Below are 17,239 nucleotides of genomic sequence, written 5' to 3' on the forward strand. Positions count from 1 at the left end.
AAATCTGGAAGTTTCCACTCAGGTTTCAATATTTATATTTAGATAATAAAAAATCAAATACACATCAATCTCGATTTAAAATAAAATCAAATACACATCAATTCCGTTGTAAAATTAAATTCATTAATAAATCTGTATGATTCAATAATACACAAAATAATAGTTACACTTGTTTTTGTTTTAAGAGGTATATAAAAACTAGAGAACAACTCATGTGGTAATTACAATATACTTATATTATCACAAATTTCAGTATATCACAAATAATAAAAGAAGGGAATAAAAAGTTTTATTGCAACAAATATTTCACACCAAAAATAAAACAGAGAGCAGGGTTTCTATCTAGTCTGGAAGTTGAGAGTCTTGATGCAGAAGGCGAAGACAAAAGCAAAGAAGACAGGGAAGATAACAAGGACAGCTGCAACAGGTCCCATGAAGCTTGACTCAAAACCATATTGGTCCTTTAGGTACTGTTTCACAGTGAGGTTAGGAGGACCACCAGGGAAAGCGATGGGAGTCTCAACGTCACCATACTGAGAGGTGATCAAACCGTATATGGTCCAAGCGACAGGACAGATCCAGTAGTACCATATCCACCACTTTGGGATTTTAGGTCTTGGGATAAAGAAGCCAGAGAAGAGATTAAAGATACCATAAAAGGCTGATGCAAAGATGGAAGCAACTTGTTGGTTAGGTGTGAGGGAGACAGTCATCATGCCATAGTAAGTCCAGTAGAGGAAAGAAGAGTAGTTGATGAAGAGGAACCACAAGAACTTGGAAGCTTTCCACTCGAATCCAACCATTCCGTAGACGATAAGTGAATAGTATGTAGTCTGGATGAAGACATAAGGTAACTCGCATGTCACTTGGGAGATAGCATAGGGTATAGCTGAGTACATCCCAGCTGCTTTCTCTCTGTAGAACACGGTCCGTTCCACTGCCACCAGTGGTTGCACCGTGGAGCAGTTGTTTACTCCAATGAATATAACTGCTGAATAGATTGCTCCTAACACCATGGTCAGGTCTTGTACGTTTGATCTCTTACCTCCTATTTGCCAAAAGACAGAACCGATCATAAGAGCTGTTGCCAAGGTGAAGATGAACCGGACAACGTTGTAGTCAGGTGATCTCCAGTAAGTCCACCACTGCTTCCATAGACATGATTTGTATTGCCCCCATGTGTCCTGTGAGAACTGTGTGGCAAAGTAGAGATCAGATGCTCCTTGTGGAGGCACGCTTAGTTCTTGTACCAGCTGCTTGTTTCTCCTGTGACAATAAATAGATGTTAGTAAGTTTGGATGTAACACATAGAATAAGCAAATTTTCTAAAAAGACTTAAAAATGTTTTTATGACCGAAAGAATAAATAAGGAAGAAAATGACTAATATAAGTTTCATGAGGTAAACAAATTTGTACTCTTACTATGTATATAAATAAATATTAAAATAATATTTTGACTCTTGCAACTTTTTTGTGATTTAAAAAATTTGGTCATTTTGCCTTTAAAAACTATTTTGTGATAAAAAGTTTTTTATTGCTATTCTAAAGTATTTCTCTATAGAATATTGTTGTTATGTTTACTCACTGGCATAGAGAAGAAGACTTGTAGAGCTCAGCAAAGTCAACTCCAAGCTTCAACTCTGCAGCAAGGGAGCTAGCTTCAAGCATCCACGTGGCTGGATTGTACTTTTCAGGAATCTTTGGTACTCCAGGAATGGCTTCAAAGTACTCAACGATCTTGTGAGAGTCTCTGCCTAAGGGACCAGAGTATATCACTTGTCCTCCTCTCTTCATTAGTAGTAACTCATCAAACGCCTCGAAAATATCAATGCTAGGTTGGTGGATGGTGCAGACCACAGTTCTCCCTGTGTCCACAGTGTTCCTCACAGCCCTCATCACAATGGCAGCTGCTCTAGCATCCAACCCTGAAGTAGGCTCGTCCATGAAGATGATTGAAGGGTTGGCCACTAGTTCAACGGCTATCGTTAGCCTCTTTCTCTGTTCAGTGGAAAGTCCTGTGACACCTGGTATACCCACAATGGCGTCTCTTAAGTCCACCAACTCAACCAGTTCCATCACTTGTTCAACAAACATCATTTTCTCCTCTTTGCTTACTTCCTTAGCAAGGCGAAGGAAAGCAGAGAAGATAAGTGATTCTCTTACAGTAATTTGTGGAGAATGAATATCTGTTTGTTCACAGTAACCAGAGATTCTAGCAAATGTCTCTTGTTTCTTGGGGAAACCAGACACTCTTATGTCTCCTTCTATGTATCCTCCTGTTTTTCTCCCGGCTAAAACGTCCATCAAGGTTGTCTTACCCGCACCACTCACACCCATCAATGCGGTCAACACTCCTGGCCTAAACGTGCTTGTTACTCCTTTTAGTAGTTGCAGTCTTGTTTCTTGAACTCCTTGGTCCCTCATCTCCTGCACCATCATAGTCTTTTATGAGTCTTTTTTTTCCACTTAGTAACAAAATAAAAAGAGAAATTCCATATAATAGTTTTTTAATTTATTTTCACAAAAATAGCTCTCAAAAAGAAAATGACCAACTTTTTTTTGTTAATAAAAAGTAAATAGACACTTATACTCTAGGATTAATTATTTAGGGTTTAGAATTAAGGAATGAGATTTTGAAGGTAGAATTTCAAAATTTAAAAAATTAAAAAAATTAAAATTAAAATTTTAAAATTAAAATTAAATTTTTAAAATTAAAAAAAAAAAGATATTTTGGTCATTTTCCTTTTAAAGTTATTTTGGTGACAAAAACTAAAAAAAAAACTATTTGAGAGAATTGTCAAAAAAATAAAATAAATCAAACTAGTGTTTCAAAAGATTACCACAGGCATGTCAACAAAGTATTTAACATCGTCGAAGGACAGAGCTAGTGGAGTGAAAGGAAGAACCATTCCTTTCTTGGTGTTCACATTCTCCATTGGAATCTCCTCTGTTTTGCAATATACATTAGTATTAACTTTCTTTCTTTTTTCTGTTTTTCTCATATAAGTTATTGTATAAACAAAGTAATACTCACTCTTGGATTCATCTTCTTCTTTTGGGAGTATAGCTTGTGGCTTCCCAAGTGCTGTTGTTGTGATATATACAGTTAGTATCTTTATGAGCTGGTGCTGGAAGTAATACTAAAAAGGAAACTTACGGTCTAGATAAGAAAGTGCAAGTGTGAAAAGACCGTTGAAGAGGACAGCAAAACCAAACAGAGCTCCAATGCCTATCCAATACCAGTTCTTGTCATCAAATACACCCCACATGTTAAGCATTGCTGTCCCTAACCTCGTCGTGTTGTCGGAAGACTGCAAGTATACAACAGCATGAGGTCTTTGCATTTTTTTTTTAAACTTTAATATATGATTTTAAAAGATAGTTACCATTTTATTCATCCATCTAGGAGCAAACAGTTCATTGACGCTTATGGCATTGAAACCGTATGAAAGTGGAGAAGCCCAAAAAGCCCACCTCCACCAAACCGGGATCTCACGGCGAGGAAGAAGGAACCCTCCGGTTAAGAACACGACTAGTAGAGCGAGCATACCACCTGTGTTAGCTATGGTCATGGTTCTACAGATAGATGCAATAAACCTGAATATCCCTGCAGCCATTTGTTGGACTAGAAATATGATGAGGAACTGTTTGAAGAACCGTTCTGCCTCTGGTGCAAGTCCTATGGAGTAATACGTCACAACCATCCATGCAGTTGTCTCAAAGATTGAGATTGGGATCCCTAGCAAGAAAGTAGGAAGCGTGTATGCCCAAGGTGGATGAAACAAAAGATCTCTTTGCTTGTAGAACACGGGAAGTCTCTGTATCGTCATAGCCATCTCCGCAAGACCGTTGAACATGTTCATAATCAAACCGAACAGAAGTGCACCCATGTACATGTTCGCGTCAGCCTCGTTCCTTGTGTTCATCTCTGTTCTGAGGAAAACACTAGACAAGATCGCAGCGATTATGATGATTGAAACTGTTTTGAAGACGTAGAAGAAGGAGTTTCGCTTCATGAGCATCCACTCCTTGTCCCAACAGGTTTTGAGAAGCTCAGACTTCTTCACTGAGTACTTGTCAAACACTAGAGCTGCTTTGTGTCCTTTGGATTTGTCAAACGGTACTGATAGCTCGTTGGAGAGTTTGTTACCAACATGGAACGTCTTGAATTTGCTGGCGAATTCCGGCACTGGAATGTATCTGTATGGTTTGGTCTGATCCACCCAGTACTGCTCTTGATCTTTCTTAGAGGTAACCTGTTCCACACGTCAAGTGTTGGTATTATTGCTGGGAATATCATATGCGGATATCGGCTAATCAGTAAATTTAAAAATGTTTTTAAAATAACATATATTCGTAAAAATATTACAAATATTTAAATTATTTAAAGGGCATTTCTCTTAAATAATTATTTTTAAGTTTTTGTCTTCAAAAAAAGAAAATGATCAAAATATATTTCATTAAAGAGGCAAAAGACAATTTTATCTCTTGTTTTATAGATTTAGGGTCTGATTGGTAATGACTGTAGTTTTAAAATTTTTGTTGTTGAAAAAAATCTGTAGATTTTTTATTGTGGCTTTAAATTTTATTGCTGTAGAATTTTATGAAAGCACTAAAAAATTGTTTTGGATATTTGGCTCTGCAGAGCACTTGTACAGCTGTAAGTTATTTCTAGAGCTGTGGTTTCAAAAAAAAATTAAAAGCTTGATTGCTCTGAATTTGGTGTTTTAGAAATAAATAGGGTTGTGGACAGAACCACTGCAACTACCAATCATCTCCATATTTGAATTATATGTTTTCAAATTTAAAATTTCTTATAAAAAAAATTTCTATCTTTTTTAAATTCTTTTTTTTGAATCTGTAAATACTTTTTGAAGTTATTTAAAAAAAAAATTCATATGTATTTTCTATTTTAATATTTTAAACTCCACCCACTAATTATAAACCTTAAGTTTAGGGTTAGTTAATCTTAGGGTACAAGAGTATACTAGATCTTAATCCGCACGGTTCGCGGATTTTATTTTTAATTTTTAATATTTACTTTTCAATAAAACATCTTTTAATCACTTTTTCTTGTAAAAACTATTTTTGTGAAAATAAATTAAAAAAATATCATAAGTGATTTCTCTTATTTCAATTATAAATATATAATTTATATTATATTTTAGAAAATAATTAATATATTTATAATACTTATTTTTATGATAAGTAGTTTTATTTGCGGATTTCGCATGTTATCTGCAAATTTTGGTGGACGGATACGGGTATAAAATATTTTCTTAGCTGGTCAATCGTATTTTTTAATAACAAACTACTAGATTAAGACCCGCGCCTTGCGCGGAATAAACATTATATATAAAAATTATTTTATGTATTATATGTTTTTACATATTATGAAATAATAAATATATATTGAATAATTAAAATTCAGTAACTATTACATATATAATTAAATTGGTGTGAACGTATAAATCAATTTTATTAATCCAAACAATTGTTTAAAAAATTTGATAGGATATGTAATTAAATTTAAATGATATTAACATACATAGTATATTTTTAATATTAATGTCTATTAAATGATTTTTTCTACTCATATGTTTTTTGATCATGTGTATCTTTAATAGTAAAAACTTTAAATTACCGATAACAAAATTTTCATTGTGAGATTAATAATTTTAGTAATTTATAATTTAAAAAAAAATTATCAATGTTAGTTCAAAACTTTTATCAAAAAAAATTATTCAAAGTAAATTTTGAAATTAAAATATTTATTTATTCAATATGGTTTATAGTTTAATTTAGAATGATATATATATATATATATATTTAAAATATTAATGATTAATTAAATTAGACTTTTATTTATATGATTTTTTAATCATTTGTATTTTGTCATAACAAAAATTTTAAACCATGGATCACAAAAATTTGAATGTGAGACTTTTAACAGTTTTAGTAATTTATAGTCGTTTTTTTAAATTCAAAATATAACATATACAGAAAAATTTTAATTTTTATAATATGGTTATTGTGATTTTTTAAAATTATTTTAATATTTTAAAATTAAACAAATTTGATAGAAGATACATTATTTTTTTATCAGATCTTTATTATTCAAAATCATTAATTGTCATATATCATTTAGCCACATTAGGCAATTCCGTAATCTTTATTTAAGGAAATAATAAATGACATTAATAATGAATTTATGGTTAGTTTAATAAAAAGCTTATTATATAATTAGATGGACCAACATATTTCTCTAATAATTCTAAGAATCATCTTAGTAATGACACGTGGCTACAAAAAGAAGTCGTAATGTTTCACAAATAATATATAGGGGATTTTAATCGGTGGGTTAGCGTGTCAAGCGGGGCGAATTTTACCCGGCTCCAATTGGTATGAGTACGAATCTAGCTAGAAAAATGTGTATTTTACCTCTTGTAAGAAATCAGCAGTTCCTTTTCTTTCAGGACACTTGAAGCCAAAGCTCTCAAAGAACTCAACAATGTGGTCTCTAGGTCCCTGGTACACAATCTGTCCTTCGGACAATAAGATTATATCATCGAATAAATCAAACGTCTCAGGAGCAGGCTGCAGAAGGGAAATGACCACAGTGGCTTCAGTGAGGTGAACGATCTGTTGCAAGCATTTCACGATTTGAAAAGTTGTGGAGCTGTCAAGCCCTGTGGATATCTCATCCATGAACAGCGTCTTAGTTGGTCCGACGATCATCTCCCCTGTTGTCACACGCTTCTTCTGACCTCCTGAGATACCTCTCATCATGTCATCTCCTACTATAGTGTCCTTGCATATGTCAAGCCCTAGAATCTGTTTCATCAAACATTAATTTATAAGAACCTTCATAAATATCATAACATAAGAGCACCATTAACCTTTAAAACCCCATTTGGGTTCTTTTTTTTTTTTTTTTTTAATTAAAACCGAACCAATCGCGGGCCCATTGACACGTGGCGGCCCGTGAACAGTACAAGAATCCACCAAACTTGCCTCTTGGAGAAGAGAAGGAAGAGGTGGTTTTAGAGAAAATTGTGGAACCCACATCTTAAGAACCAACTTAAGAGGTGGGGTTAATCATGCTCAAAGGGATGTACTAAAAGATTCAACTGCTATGTTGTATGCTTTGTAGCTAACATACTCTCATGTTTCATAATCTATATGATTTACACGTTTGAAAATTGGGCTTAAATGGGTCTCGGCCCGCCGAATATCCCAGGTTATAAGAAAAAAACTAGGGTTTAATGTTGAAAGAGGCTAACTTTGAGAGTGTAGTCAGTGATGAGACTACTCTTGACTCCTTGAGCAGCAGATGCCTTCATGAACAAGTCAACATCAGCTTCCGGAAAAATACCAGCGTCCTTTTCTCTCCTCGCCAGCTCGTTTAATAGATCTGCCATAGTAGATAAATAACTTGTCAGTTGTCACACAATAAACTTGTTCATTTGACAAGAGAATTCAAAAATGGTTAAATGAATTATACCGTAACGGGTACCAACGCCTTGACACCGAGCAGAGAAGTCAAGAGTCTCCTTAACGGTCATGATACCGACATGAAGATCGTTCTGGCTAATGTAAGCAGATGTTTTGATGGGAACAAACTCGTTGAGGCGGTAACCATTGTAAGTTACTTCCCCTGAGATGTCAAGAGACTTGTCGAGTTTCCCAGCAAGAGCCAACAAAAGCGTTGTCTTCCCCGAGGAAGGAGGGCCTAGCAAAAGTGTCATCCTCGAAGGCTTAACAATCCCAGAAACTTCTTTAAGAATCGTAAGCTGCGCTTTCTTGGCGAGATTGATCCCGACCAAGCCAAGAAGAGACTCCCCCATGTTCCTCACCGTGTTAGTAAGCGAAGGAAGAGATCTATCACCCGTGTAACAGTCAGCTTTCACATTCAAATTTTCGTACCTCACTTCCACTGTCGGAAGTGTTATCCCAACTCTATCGATCCTGTTCCTTAGCTTCGTTAAGATCCGTTCGTTGTCCTGTTCCGCGACTTTGAAGACCATGTCGATGAATTTGGCACGTTCTTCGCCGTCGAGCTTGGTGACGTCGACTTCTTTGTTGAGGATTTGGTTACCGTAGATGTCGTCTTCTCCTAGCGCGGGCATGAGGCTTGTCCGGAGACGGCTGTATGTCGGGAGTTTCTCGATGGCTGCCCATTTGAGAGCTTCTTCGTCTTCGTTGGTTGACTTGGTTCTTCTTGCGCTCGGTGAGAATATGTCTTCGAGGTTTCTGCTTGCTCTGCTTACGCTACGGCTTATGCTTTTCCGCATGCTACCTCCTCTGCTCATTGCTTGACCTGGATCGTAATCCATCTTGGATGAATCTCTATGTTCTTGATTCTTAGATATTTCTTCTTCTTTTTTTTTTTTTTTGGTAAAATCTTATTCTTTTTTTTAGACTATAGTCTGGTTGTGACTGTAATAGAAAGAGATGAGAAAAACAGAAGAAGAAGAAGAAGAAGACTGTTGGTTCCTCCTGCAACAATTCGAATGTTAAATAGCAACGAAACAGAAGAGTAAAGACTTTGTCAAGTTAACTTTGAACACTTTATTCATAACAATAGAAAAAATAAATAAAATATTCCCATAAAATATCTGGTTGAGCCATTTAAAAGTTGTGATTATTTTAGTAAGTTATATTATAATGGAACCTCTTTTTAACAGCGACTCCGGCGACACTCCATCTCCTCGGATGTTGTTGTCTGGCTTTTGATTCTGGCGACGTTGACTAGTCTTTCGGTGACGTCGGCCGGCTTGCTCTCCAGTCTTTTCTGGAGTTTTTTCCTAGTTTTTGTTCGATCATCGTTTTTGTCGCCCTCTGTTTCAACTGTCTCTTGATCCGACTCTTCGATTGCTCTTTCCTTTCCCTCGCGTGGGATGTTTCATCTTCAAGCTTATTTTTATCATAAAAGATGTCTGGTCTACCTTTCAGAAAAATCGAAGTTTTGTTGGTTCAATTGTAGACGGTTGAGTTTATTTGATGAAACGATTGATCTGTCAGATTAGGTTTCTCGACTTCGATTGGGTGAGGGCGGTTCTGTTTGAACGGCCTTCTTCTCTGGTTGGTCTCTGCTGTTTGTGGAGCTCCGTCGTAGCGCCTCCTCTCTGACTCCGGAGGAAGATGATGCATCCTTACCTTGACGTGTGTTTCTCTATTGATCGGCGTTAGAACACGTGCTGGATGTCCGATCGTTTCTTCCTCGACGGATGTCCGATCGTTTCTTCCTCGACGGATTTCCTCTTGATGGGCATTTGTCCTTGAGAGTTCTGTATAGACTAGGCCTTTGTGTTGGCCTTTGTTATGTTTGTGTAGCCCATGTTTGGGCCTTGGTGTTCTTTGTAAAACTCTGCCGGTTTGGACTTTGCTTTAATAAAATTTCGGTGAAAAAAAAAAAAAAAAGAACCTCTTTTTAACAGAGTATAATCCATGTGGGAGTGATGAAGGCTGCTTAAAATCAATCATACACACTTAAATATTTGATATGATACGTCTGTAGCTGGTGGTCTAACCGTCTAGCCAGGTTGCTAATTTTTTTGGCACTATTTGTTTTGTCTTTGCCTCACCTTCTCTTGTAACCAATTATAGAAAGGTGGCTTTACTTTTAACGATTCATGATTATAGAAACGCACTAGGAACATGATTGATAGTGGTAGTCGTTACGAATGTACAGTGGACAACCGTAACAAAACTGTACCACGAGAATGACAGCTATGAACTGTGTACAAAACCTTTAAAATAAATTGACAGATATGATGTCCCTCTGTCAGATCGCCGCTCAGGCTCTTTGCAATCTTTTCAGCTACATTTAAAATATTTTTGTGCACGTTTATTTAACCAACGAACGATTTTTTTTTCTTTTATGTCGAGAGTTTGAGACGATGTCTTATAAACGAATCTTGCATGGGAGAAATCACGTGGCCTCCCTTGATTGTCGGGGGAGGAAAAGGAAGAGGCCGAAGTGAGGATTAGCTGTGATTAAATTAAATATATATGATAATTAGATTAGTCGTATTATTAGATATCATATTAACGGTGTTTTCTTTGAAACTAACTATCTAATACAAAAAAAAAAACAAAATGACGGTGGTAAGAAACTGTACACAGAGATTTTGACCCTCTTGGCACCTTTTTTACCTGTCATAATCTGAGAGAGAGACTTTTTTTCAATTTGAGAGACTTTTAATATAATGGAGAATGGACTTTAGAAGTGCCACTAAACAACACCAACAGAAAGACTAACGAAACAATATGTTAAATTATACAGACTAAACATAACAAAAATGACTAGAAAGAAAGAAAGGTAACGTTCAACCCCTGTATCCAAACGTGAGCATCAGTATCAGGCGTCCTTATGGACGTCCTTATTAATTTAAGCCCAAAAAGAAAATGAAAAAAGGAGTTAATTGTTAAGGATTGTGTCCGAAAGTCCCATAATAAGAAGTTTGTGGGCTCGTCCTGGGCTCGTCCTTCGTCATACGTGGCGAAAAAGAATTAGAGAAGTGTGGTGTAGGGCAACACACGGTTTCGTCTCATCACAACTCTCTCTCTTTCTCTCCTTCTCTCACGAAACTCTCTCGACGGCGATAGAGGTAGACGGCGATCCTCCCCTGATTTGAAGAACCGATCGATTATTTCGCGATCTCGAGACCGATCTATTGTCCGACCGAAAGCTTCTCCGCCGATCACTACAAGAAAACAGCAAGGATACTGAGGGAAAAAATCGTCGGAATTTCGTCGGAATAACGTTATTCCGACGACATACCGACGAAACAAGTCCTCGGAAATAATTCCTCGGAATTTCTTATTTCCTCGGAAATCCCTCGGAATTTTCCGACGGAATTCCGAGGAAACAAATTTCCGAGGAAATTCCGAGGATCACTAGTTTATCGGAAATCTCCTCGGAATATACCGAGGGAGAACTTCGCCGGGATATTTTCTCGGAAGTTCATCGATCGATGCGTTTTTGGACATATATATATCCATCGATCGATCCGTTTATAAAAAAATGTTCGGAATATACCGAGGGACATCTTCCTCGGAATATTCCGAGGAACATTGATACGCCCAAAACGGGAAGGATGGCTTTGGCCGGGTGTTGGATATGATCCGAGAAGGCAAACGGCACTTCTGGAACTGAGATGGATTGAAAGGATCGTCAAGAGATGCGGAATGGCTCTTGATATACCCAAGATCTAAGGCTAACCACCTAAGAAACGATGAAGGTGTGTTGGCTAACCACCAAACGACACAAAAGATGATTGGCTGACCACCAAATCAACAAGCCGGTTCAAACCGATGAACTAGCTAAGAACTCTCTCTCTCACTCAAAGAAAAGAAGAATCGAAAATAAACAACCAAAATGAACTGCTTTTATTCATCAAAGGGACTACATATTTATAGTGTTTTGTAGTCAAAGACAATAAATAGAAATGTAGAAAAACAATGCATAGAAAATATAAATTTGACTAGATCTAGTCAAGGCATGGAAAATGGAGAAGACTAGATCTGGTCAAGACACGGAAAATGGAGAAGACTAGATCTGGTCAAGGCACGGAAAATGGAGAAGACTAGATCTGGTCAAGGCACGGAAAATGGAGAAGACTAGTCAAGATGTCCAGGTTCATCCGAACCAGATGGATGCACGGGGTAAAGATAAGGACGCTTGCGGGACTGTCCGGATGGTCCGCCAGATAAGAATGCATGTCCGTCTTTGGTTTCTTCACGACCCAAGCTAAGTCTGGCTCGACCGTGGGTTTTAGAATGTCGAGTTGGTTGGGGAAGACGGGTTGTGGTTCGGTCGGTTAGGTCGTCTGGACGTGGTTCCAGCCGAAGCTCCAATCGGGACGCACGCGGAACGGCTTGGTCAGTCTGATCGGTACGGTCGGATGAACGAACCTCGGTCAAATTGTTCAGAACGTCCTGATCTCCATGCTGGTTGGCTCCAATGGACTGATCCACGAACCAGGGCACATCATTCCCTTCCTCTTCAAAAAGATTTGTCCTCAAATCTGAAACATTAAAAGGAAAAGGATTATAAGCAAAAGAACCATAATCAGCACAATGCTCACCTTGAGTTTGGTCCGGTATTTGAATTGGCAAAGGCTCTTCCTTTTCTGGCTCGGTTTCAAGGTTCTCATTCTCCAAAGTCACCAACGGTTTTTGCTTTTGACACTTGTTAGCATAATGACCGATCCTATGGCATTTGAAGCACCTGGTGGAATGAGCTTTGCTTGTGGGTTTCACAGCTTTGCTTTTATCAAAAGAAATCTCATTAGTTTTCAAATCAGAATTTGAAAGATAAGAAGACTTACATTGTTGTTTTGGTGCCGAAGAAGTGTTGGTGTTTCCCTTCTTTTTGAGCTGTCGGATAGCATGAATTGCCTTATGCAACATCTTCTCCAAACTAGCATAAGTTTTAAGCTCGTTTTGATCAAGCACTACAAGGTTGCTTCTCTTGGCTTTGGTGAAGGGACGATCACCACTTCTGACCCACTTCTCATCATTGGACCTGTTTTGTCTCTTCCTTTGTTTCTGCACAAAATCAAATTCGTTAGAAGCAAACTGTCTCTTGTCAAAAATCAATTGCTTCTTTTCAACAACAGTTTTAAAAGGAAAGTAGACATCATCTTGTAGTGGTTTTGATTTTTTGAGAAGTCCGAACATCCTGAAACACTTAACAAAGTTAGCAAATAAAAATCCTCACACTCTCAAAGTGTTTAGCTCACGATTTTTAGATGGTCACTTAGAGTTCTTTCACTGGTTCAAAGGATGATAGGCAGTCAAAATTCAGCAATCAAAACCCAAAACAAACTTTTGTGAGAAAAAGAAAAGAGAAGGTAAGATGAAGAGATTTTTGATATGGATCCGCCTTAACTGTCCTAAGGCTGGATTTCTCTTCAGCCAGCAGGGTTTCTCTTCCACCACTCCCCCTGGATTTCTCTTCAGAAGTGATTCACGCCAAAACTTTTTTTTTTTTTTTTTTTATCGATTTTTTTTTTTTTTTTTTTTTATAATAGGCGATCACAAGGGAGTAAAGGAACAGCCCGGATCCAAGAAATAAGAAAAGAAATAAACGTGGAGAGATGAGAAGATGAGAAGATGAAAGATGAAAGAAAACAAACCAGCCAAAGTGGCTCTGATACCAAGTTGATACGCCCAAAACGGGAAGGATGGCTTTGGCCGGGTGTTGGATATGATCCGAGAAGGCAAACGGCACTTCTGGAACTGAGATGGATTGAAAGGATCGTCAAGAGATGCGGAATGGCTCTTGATATACCCAAGATCTAAGGCTAACCACCTAAGAAACGATGAAGGTGTGTTGGCTAACCACCAAACGACACAAAAGATGATTGGCTGACCACCAAATCAACAAGCCGGTTCAAACCGATGAACTAGCTAAGAACTCTCTCTCTCACTCAGAGAAAAGAAGAATCGAAAATAAACAACCAAAATGAACTGCTTTTATTCATCAAAGGGACTACATATTTATAGTGTTTTGTAGTCAAAGACAATAAATAGAAATGTAGAAAAACAATGCATAGAAAATATAAATTTGACTAGATCTAGTCAAGGCACGGAAAATGGAGAAGACTAGATCTGGTCAAGACACGGAAAATGGAGAAGACTAGATCTGGTCAAGGCACGGAAAATGGAGAAGACTAGATCTGGTCAAGGCACGGAAAATGGAGAAGACTAGTCAAGATGTCCAGGTTCATCCGAACCAGATGGATGCACGGGGTAAAGATAAGGACGCTTGCGGGACTGTCCGGATGGTCCGCCAGATAAGAATGCATGTCCGTCTTTGGTTTCTTCACGACCCAAGCAAAGTCTGGCTCGACCGTGGATTTTAGAATGTCGAGTTGGTTGGGGAAGACGGGCTGTGGTTCGGTCGGTTAGGTCGTCTGGACGTGGTTCCAGCCGAAGCTCCAATCGGGACGCACGCGGAACGGCTTGGTCAGTCTGATCGGTACGGTCGGATGAACGAACCTCGGTCAAATTGTTCAGAACGTCCTGATCTCCATGCTGGTTGGCTCCAATGGACTGATCCACGAACCAGGGCACATCAAACATGTCCCTCAGTATATTCCGAGGAACATGTCCCTCGGTATATTCCGAGGAAAGGTGTCCCTCGGTATATTCCGAGGAAGATGTCCCTCGGTATATTCCGAGGAAGATGTCCCTCGGTATATTCCGAACGTTTTTTTATAAACAGATCGATCGATGGATATATATCCAAAAACGCATCGATCGATCGAGTAAAAAATATAATTAATTTCCTCGGAATGTAAAAAATATTAATTTAAAAAAAAAATAAAATTTTTGAAATTTAAATTCGAAAATATAAAATTAAAATTAAAATTGAAATCATATTAATTAATATTCAAAGTTTCACAAATAAAAGTAAAACATTGCGAATTTTTGGAAAAAAAAACTACGGGTCTGGCACGTCCGGGAACACCTCGTTCGGGTACATCCTCTGCATCATCTCCATCATTTGCTGGCGAAGGGGAATCCTGAAAATGGCTGGAATCCCGAGACTGGTTCCCCGTACCACCACGACCACGACGCTGTCGAGGCCGGGTTGAGACCTGTAAATTAAAAAAATATATTTAATAAATACAAAAATATATAAATTATTTTTTTTAAAAAAAAAAATCCCAAATAATAGTTTTTAATCAGAAAAAAATATTTATAGATATTAAAAATATTTAATAAATATATAAAAATAGTTCTAATAAACAAAAATAGTTTTAATAAATAAAAAATAGTTTAATAATTACAAAAAATAGTTTTAATAATATATATATATTAAAAATATTTTTAAATCCCAAATAATAGTTTTTAATCACAAAAAAAGTTTTATAGATATTAAAAATGTTTTGTAAAATCCAAAAAATCGAATTTATAAACAAAAAAGATTTTGTACAATCCAAAAAATCGAATTTATATAGAAAAATCGTTTTGTAAAATACAAAAATCGATTTTATATACAAAAATCGATTTTAAAAATACAAAAAAAATAAAAAAATTATAAAAAAAATTCTAAATCAATTCAACAAAACAAATTATTCAACCAAATCACAATTCTAAACCTATTATACAACCATATCACAATCCTAACCAATCACCCTAACAAAAATCTATCAAAACTACACAAAAACCTAACAAATAGAACCTAAGATAGTGGGATAGAGTCCTTACATGATTTATGTAAGAGAAGGGGGAGATCGCCGGAGATATCGTCGGATTTCAGGGGGAAATCGCCGGAGGGAAGAGAGGAGTTGCGCAGAGGAAGAAGAGAGAAATGGGGAAGAAGAAGGGGCTCGTGGTTATCAAACCTAGGGTAAGACGGATATTATCCGTCGGAATTCCGTTGGAATTCTAATTTCAATTTTCGCGAAATATTTGCCCGGTAAAATGAAAATATTCCGAGGAAATTCCGACGGATAGTAAAATATCCGTCGGAATTTCTTCGGAATATTCCGAGGAAATACCGAGGAACTAGTGTTTGGGGTTTCAAAACATCATTTTTTTGCCGTATTTCATTTCTTATACAATTGTAATGCATACCATTGAGGATTCTTTGTATAGATGAGCATAAACCATGAAATAACAAATTTCAAAACTAATTGAAAGTATTCCCTTTACCGTTCATTAAAAGATATAAATGTTTCTCTTATGTTGTGGGATTTCGTTCATACAATCGGAAAAGTGTTAATTATACGGTAAGGAACAAATTTTTGACTTCATAATGAACGTAAGACACTTAATAAGGGTTATATAGGTGTTATTCAAACCGCAAAACGTTGTTTTCGGTTTAAAAACCCTATTTCCTCGGATTATTCCGAGGGAATTCCGAGGAAACCCTTTTCTTCCTCGGAATTCCGTCGGAATATTCCAAGGAAATTCCGAGAAACTAGTGTTTGGGGTTTCAATACGTCAATTTTTTTTAAACGGATCGATCGATGGATATATGTACCAAAATGCATCGATCGATAGAGTATATCAGGTGTTCCTCAGAATATTCCGAGGCTTTTCCGAGGAAACATGGTTTGGGGTAACAATGTGATCGACCGAGAACAAAATCTCGTACGTTTTTTTATAAATGGATCGATCGATGTATATATATCCAAAAACGCATCGATCGATCACTAAGATGGACCAAAGCGTAACAATGTGATCGATCGATTAGATTATCCCATCGATCGATCGAGAATCTCAAGCGTTCCTCGGAATGTTCTCGGAAAATCTTGTAAGTTTTTGTATAAACGGATCGATCGATGGATATATGTCAGAAAACGCATCGATCGATCACTAAGATGGACCAAAGCGTAACAATGTGATCGATCGATTAGATTATCCCATCGATCGATCGAGAATCTCAAGCGTTCCTCAGAATATCCTCGGAAAATCTTGTAAGTTTTTGTATAAACGGATCGATCGATAGATATATGTCAGAAAACGCATCGATCGATCACTAAGATGGACCAAAGCGTAACAATGTGATCGATCGATTAGATTATCCCATCGATCGATCGAGAATCTCAAGCGTTCCTTGGAATGTCCTCGGAAAATCTTGTAAGTTTTTGTATAAACGGATCGATCGATGGATATATGTCAGAAAACGCATCGATCGATCATCTTGGGGCTTGGTATACACTAGGTTCGCTAGTACTACCATGTTCATAATCAGTTTCCCCATGATGATACCAAATTTTGTAACTTCGTGTAAACCCACTCAAATATAGATGAGTCCGAACATCCCACTCTTTAATAACCTTTCTATTTTTACAATTAGAGCAAAGACATCTTAACATACCTGTTTTTGCTTCCGGTTGTCGGTGAACTAACCCCATGAATTCGGTTATACCTCGTTGGTATTCTTCCGTAAGCAATCTCGTGTTCGGATCCAAATGAGGTCGATCGATCCTAGAACGAAAATAATTTGAAGAAGACATATTTTTTATGAATCAAATTCATGTGTAAATAGAGTAAAAGGGAGGATGAAGATATGGAGTGAATGAAGAGGAAGAGGACTGCTTGTATTTATAGTTTAAATCATGCCGACAGACCGAGGAAATTCTGACGGAATTCCGACGCCAACGGCTAGTTCGTCGGAATTTCCTCGGAATTTTGTAAAATCCCCCAACGGCTCTCTAACGGCTATAATATTTCCTCGGAATTCATCGGTTTTTTCCGAGGAACACATTTTTCC

At 37.1% G+C, this 17,239-nt stretch overlaps 2 protein-coding genes across 3 annotated transcripts; both read right to left on the minus strand.

Annotated features, from left to right (window-relative positions):
* Nucleotides 1–160: 160 nt before the first annotated feature.
* LOC106439988 (ABC transporter G family member 35-like) lies at nucleotides 161–8,535 on the minus strand. Of its 2 annotated transcripts, XM_013881555.3 has the most exons (9): nucleotides 7,505–8,533; nucleotides 7,284–7,414; nucleotides 6,442–6,834; nucleotides 3,387–4,256; nucleotides 3,158–3,311; nucleotides 3,035–3,085; nucleotides 2,841–2,947; nucleotides 1,586–2,427; nucleotides 161–1,266 (listed from the first exon to the last, which is right to left on the minus strand). In XM_013881555.3, the coding sequence occupies exons 1-9, from the start codon at nucleotides 8,334–8,336 to the stop codon at nucleotides 339–341; spliced, it is 4,308 nt and encodes a 1,435-aa protein (XP_013737009.2). In that variant the 5' UTR covers nucleotides 8,337–8,533; the 3' UTR covers nucleotides 161–338. The 2 variants fall into 2 exon arrangements, with proteins under 2 accessions (XP_013737009.2, XP_048614067.1); XM_048758110.1 differs by having other exon boundaries at nucleotides 2,841–3,085; nucleotides 7,505–8,535.
* A 2,990-nt stretch (nucleotides 8,536–11,525) lies between these two features.
* Nucleotides 11,526–13,001, minus strand: LOC125587496. Its single transcript, XM_048758111.1, has 2 exons — nucleotides 12,093–13,001; nucleotides 11,526–12,032 (listed from the first exon to the last, which is right to left on the minus strand). The coding sequence occupies exons 1-2, from the start codon at nucleotides 12,685–12,687 to the stop codon at nucleotides 11,626–11,628; spliced, it is 1,002 nt and encodes a 333-aa protein (XP_048614068.1). The 5' UTR covers nucleotides 12,688–13,001; the 3' UTR covers nucleotides 11,526–11,625.
* Between the last annotated feature and the right edge of the window lie 4,238 nt (nucleotides 13,002–17,239).

The sequence above is a fragment of the Brassica napus genome, chromosome C5 (genome assembly GCF_020379485.1).
Source record: "Brassica napus cultivar Da-Ae chromosome C5, Da-Ae, whole genome shotgun sequence".
NCBI classification, from domain to species: domain Eukaryota; kingdom Viridiplantae; phylum Streptophyta; class Magnoliopsida; order Brassicales; family Brassicaceae; genus Brassica; species Brassica napus.

Bases quoted from the DNA above. Each gene is read 5' to 3' on its own strand.
- LOC106439988 (XM_048758110.1), bottom strand. From the start codon at position 8,336: ATGGATTACGATCCAGGTCAAGCAATGAGCAGAGGAGGTAGCATGCGG. The intron at 3,086-3,157 runs GTAAGTTTCCTT...TCACAACAACAG, and splicing joins TGCACTTTCTTATCTAGACC to CACTTGGGAAGCCACAAGCT. The intron at 1,267-1,585 runs GTGAGTAAACAT...TTATTGTCACAG, and splicing joins AAGTCTTCTTCTCTATGCCA to GAGAAACAAGCAGCTGGTAC.
- LOC125587496 (XM_048758111.1), bottom strand. From the start codon at position 12,687: ATGTTCGGACTTCTCAAAAAATCAAAACCACTACAAGATGATGTCTAC. The intron at 12,033-12,092 runs GTGAGCATTGTG...TTAATGTTTCAG, and splicing joins AATACCGGACCAAACTCAAG to ATTTGAGGACAAATCTTTTT.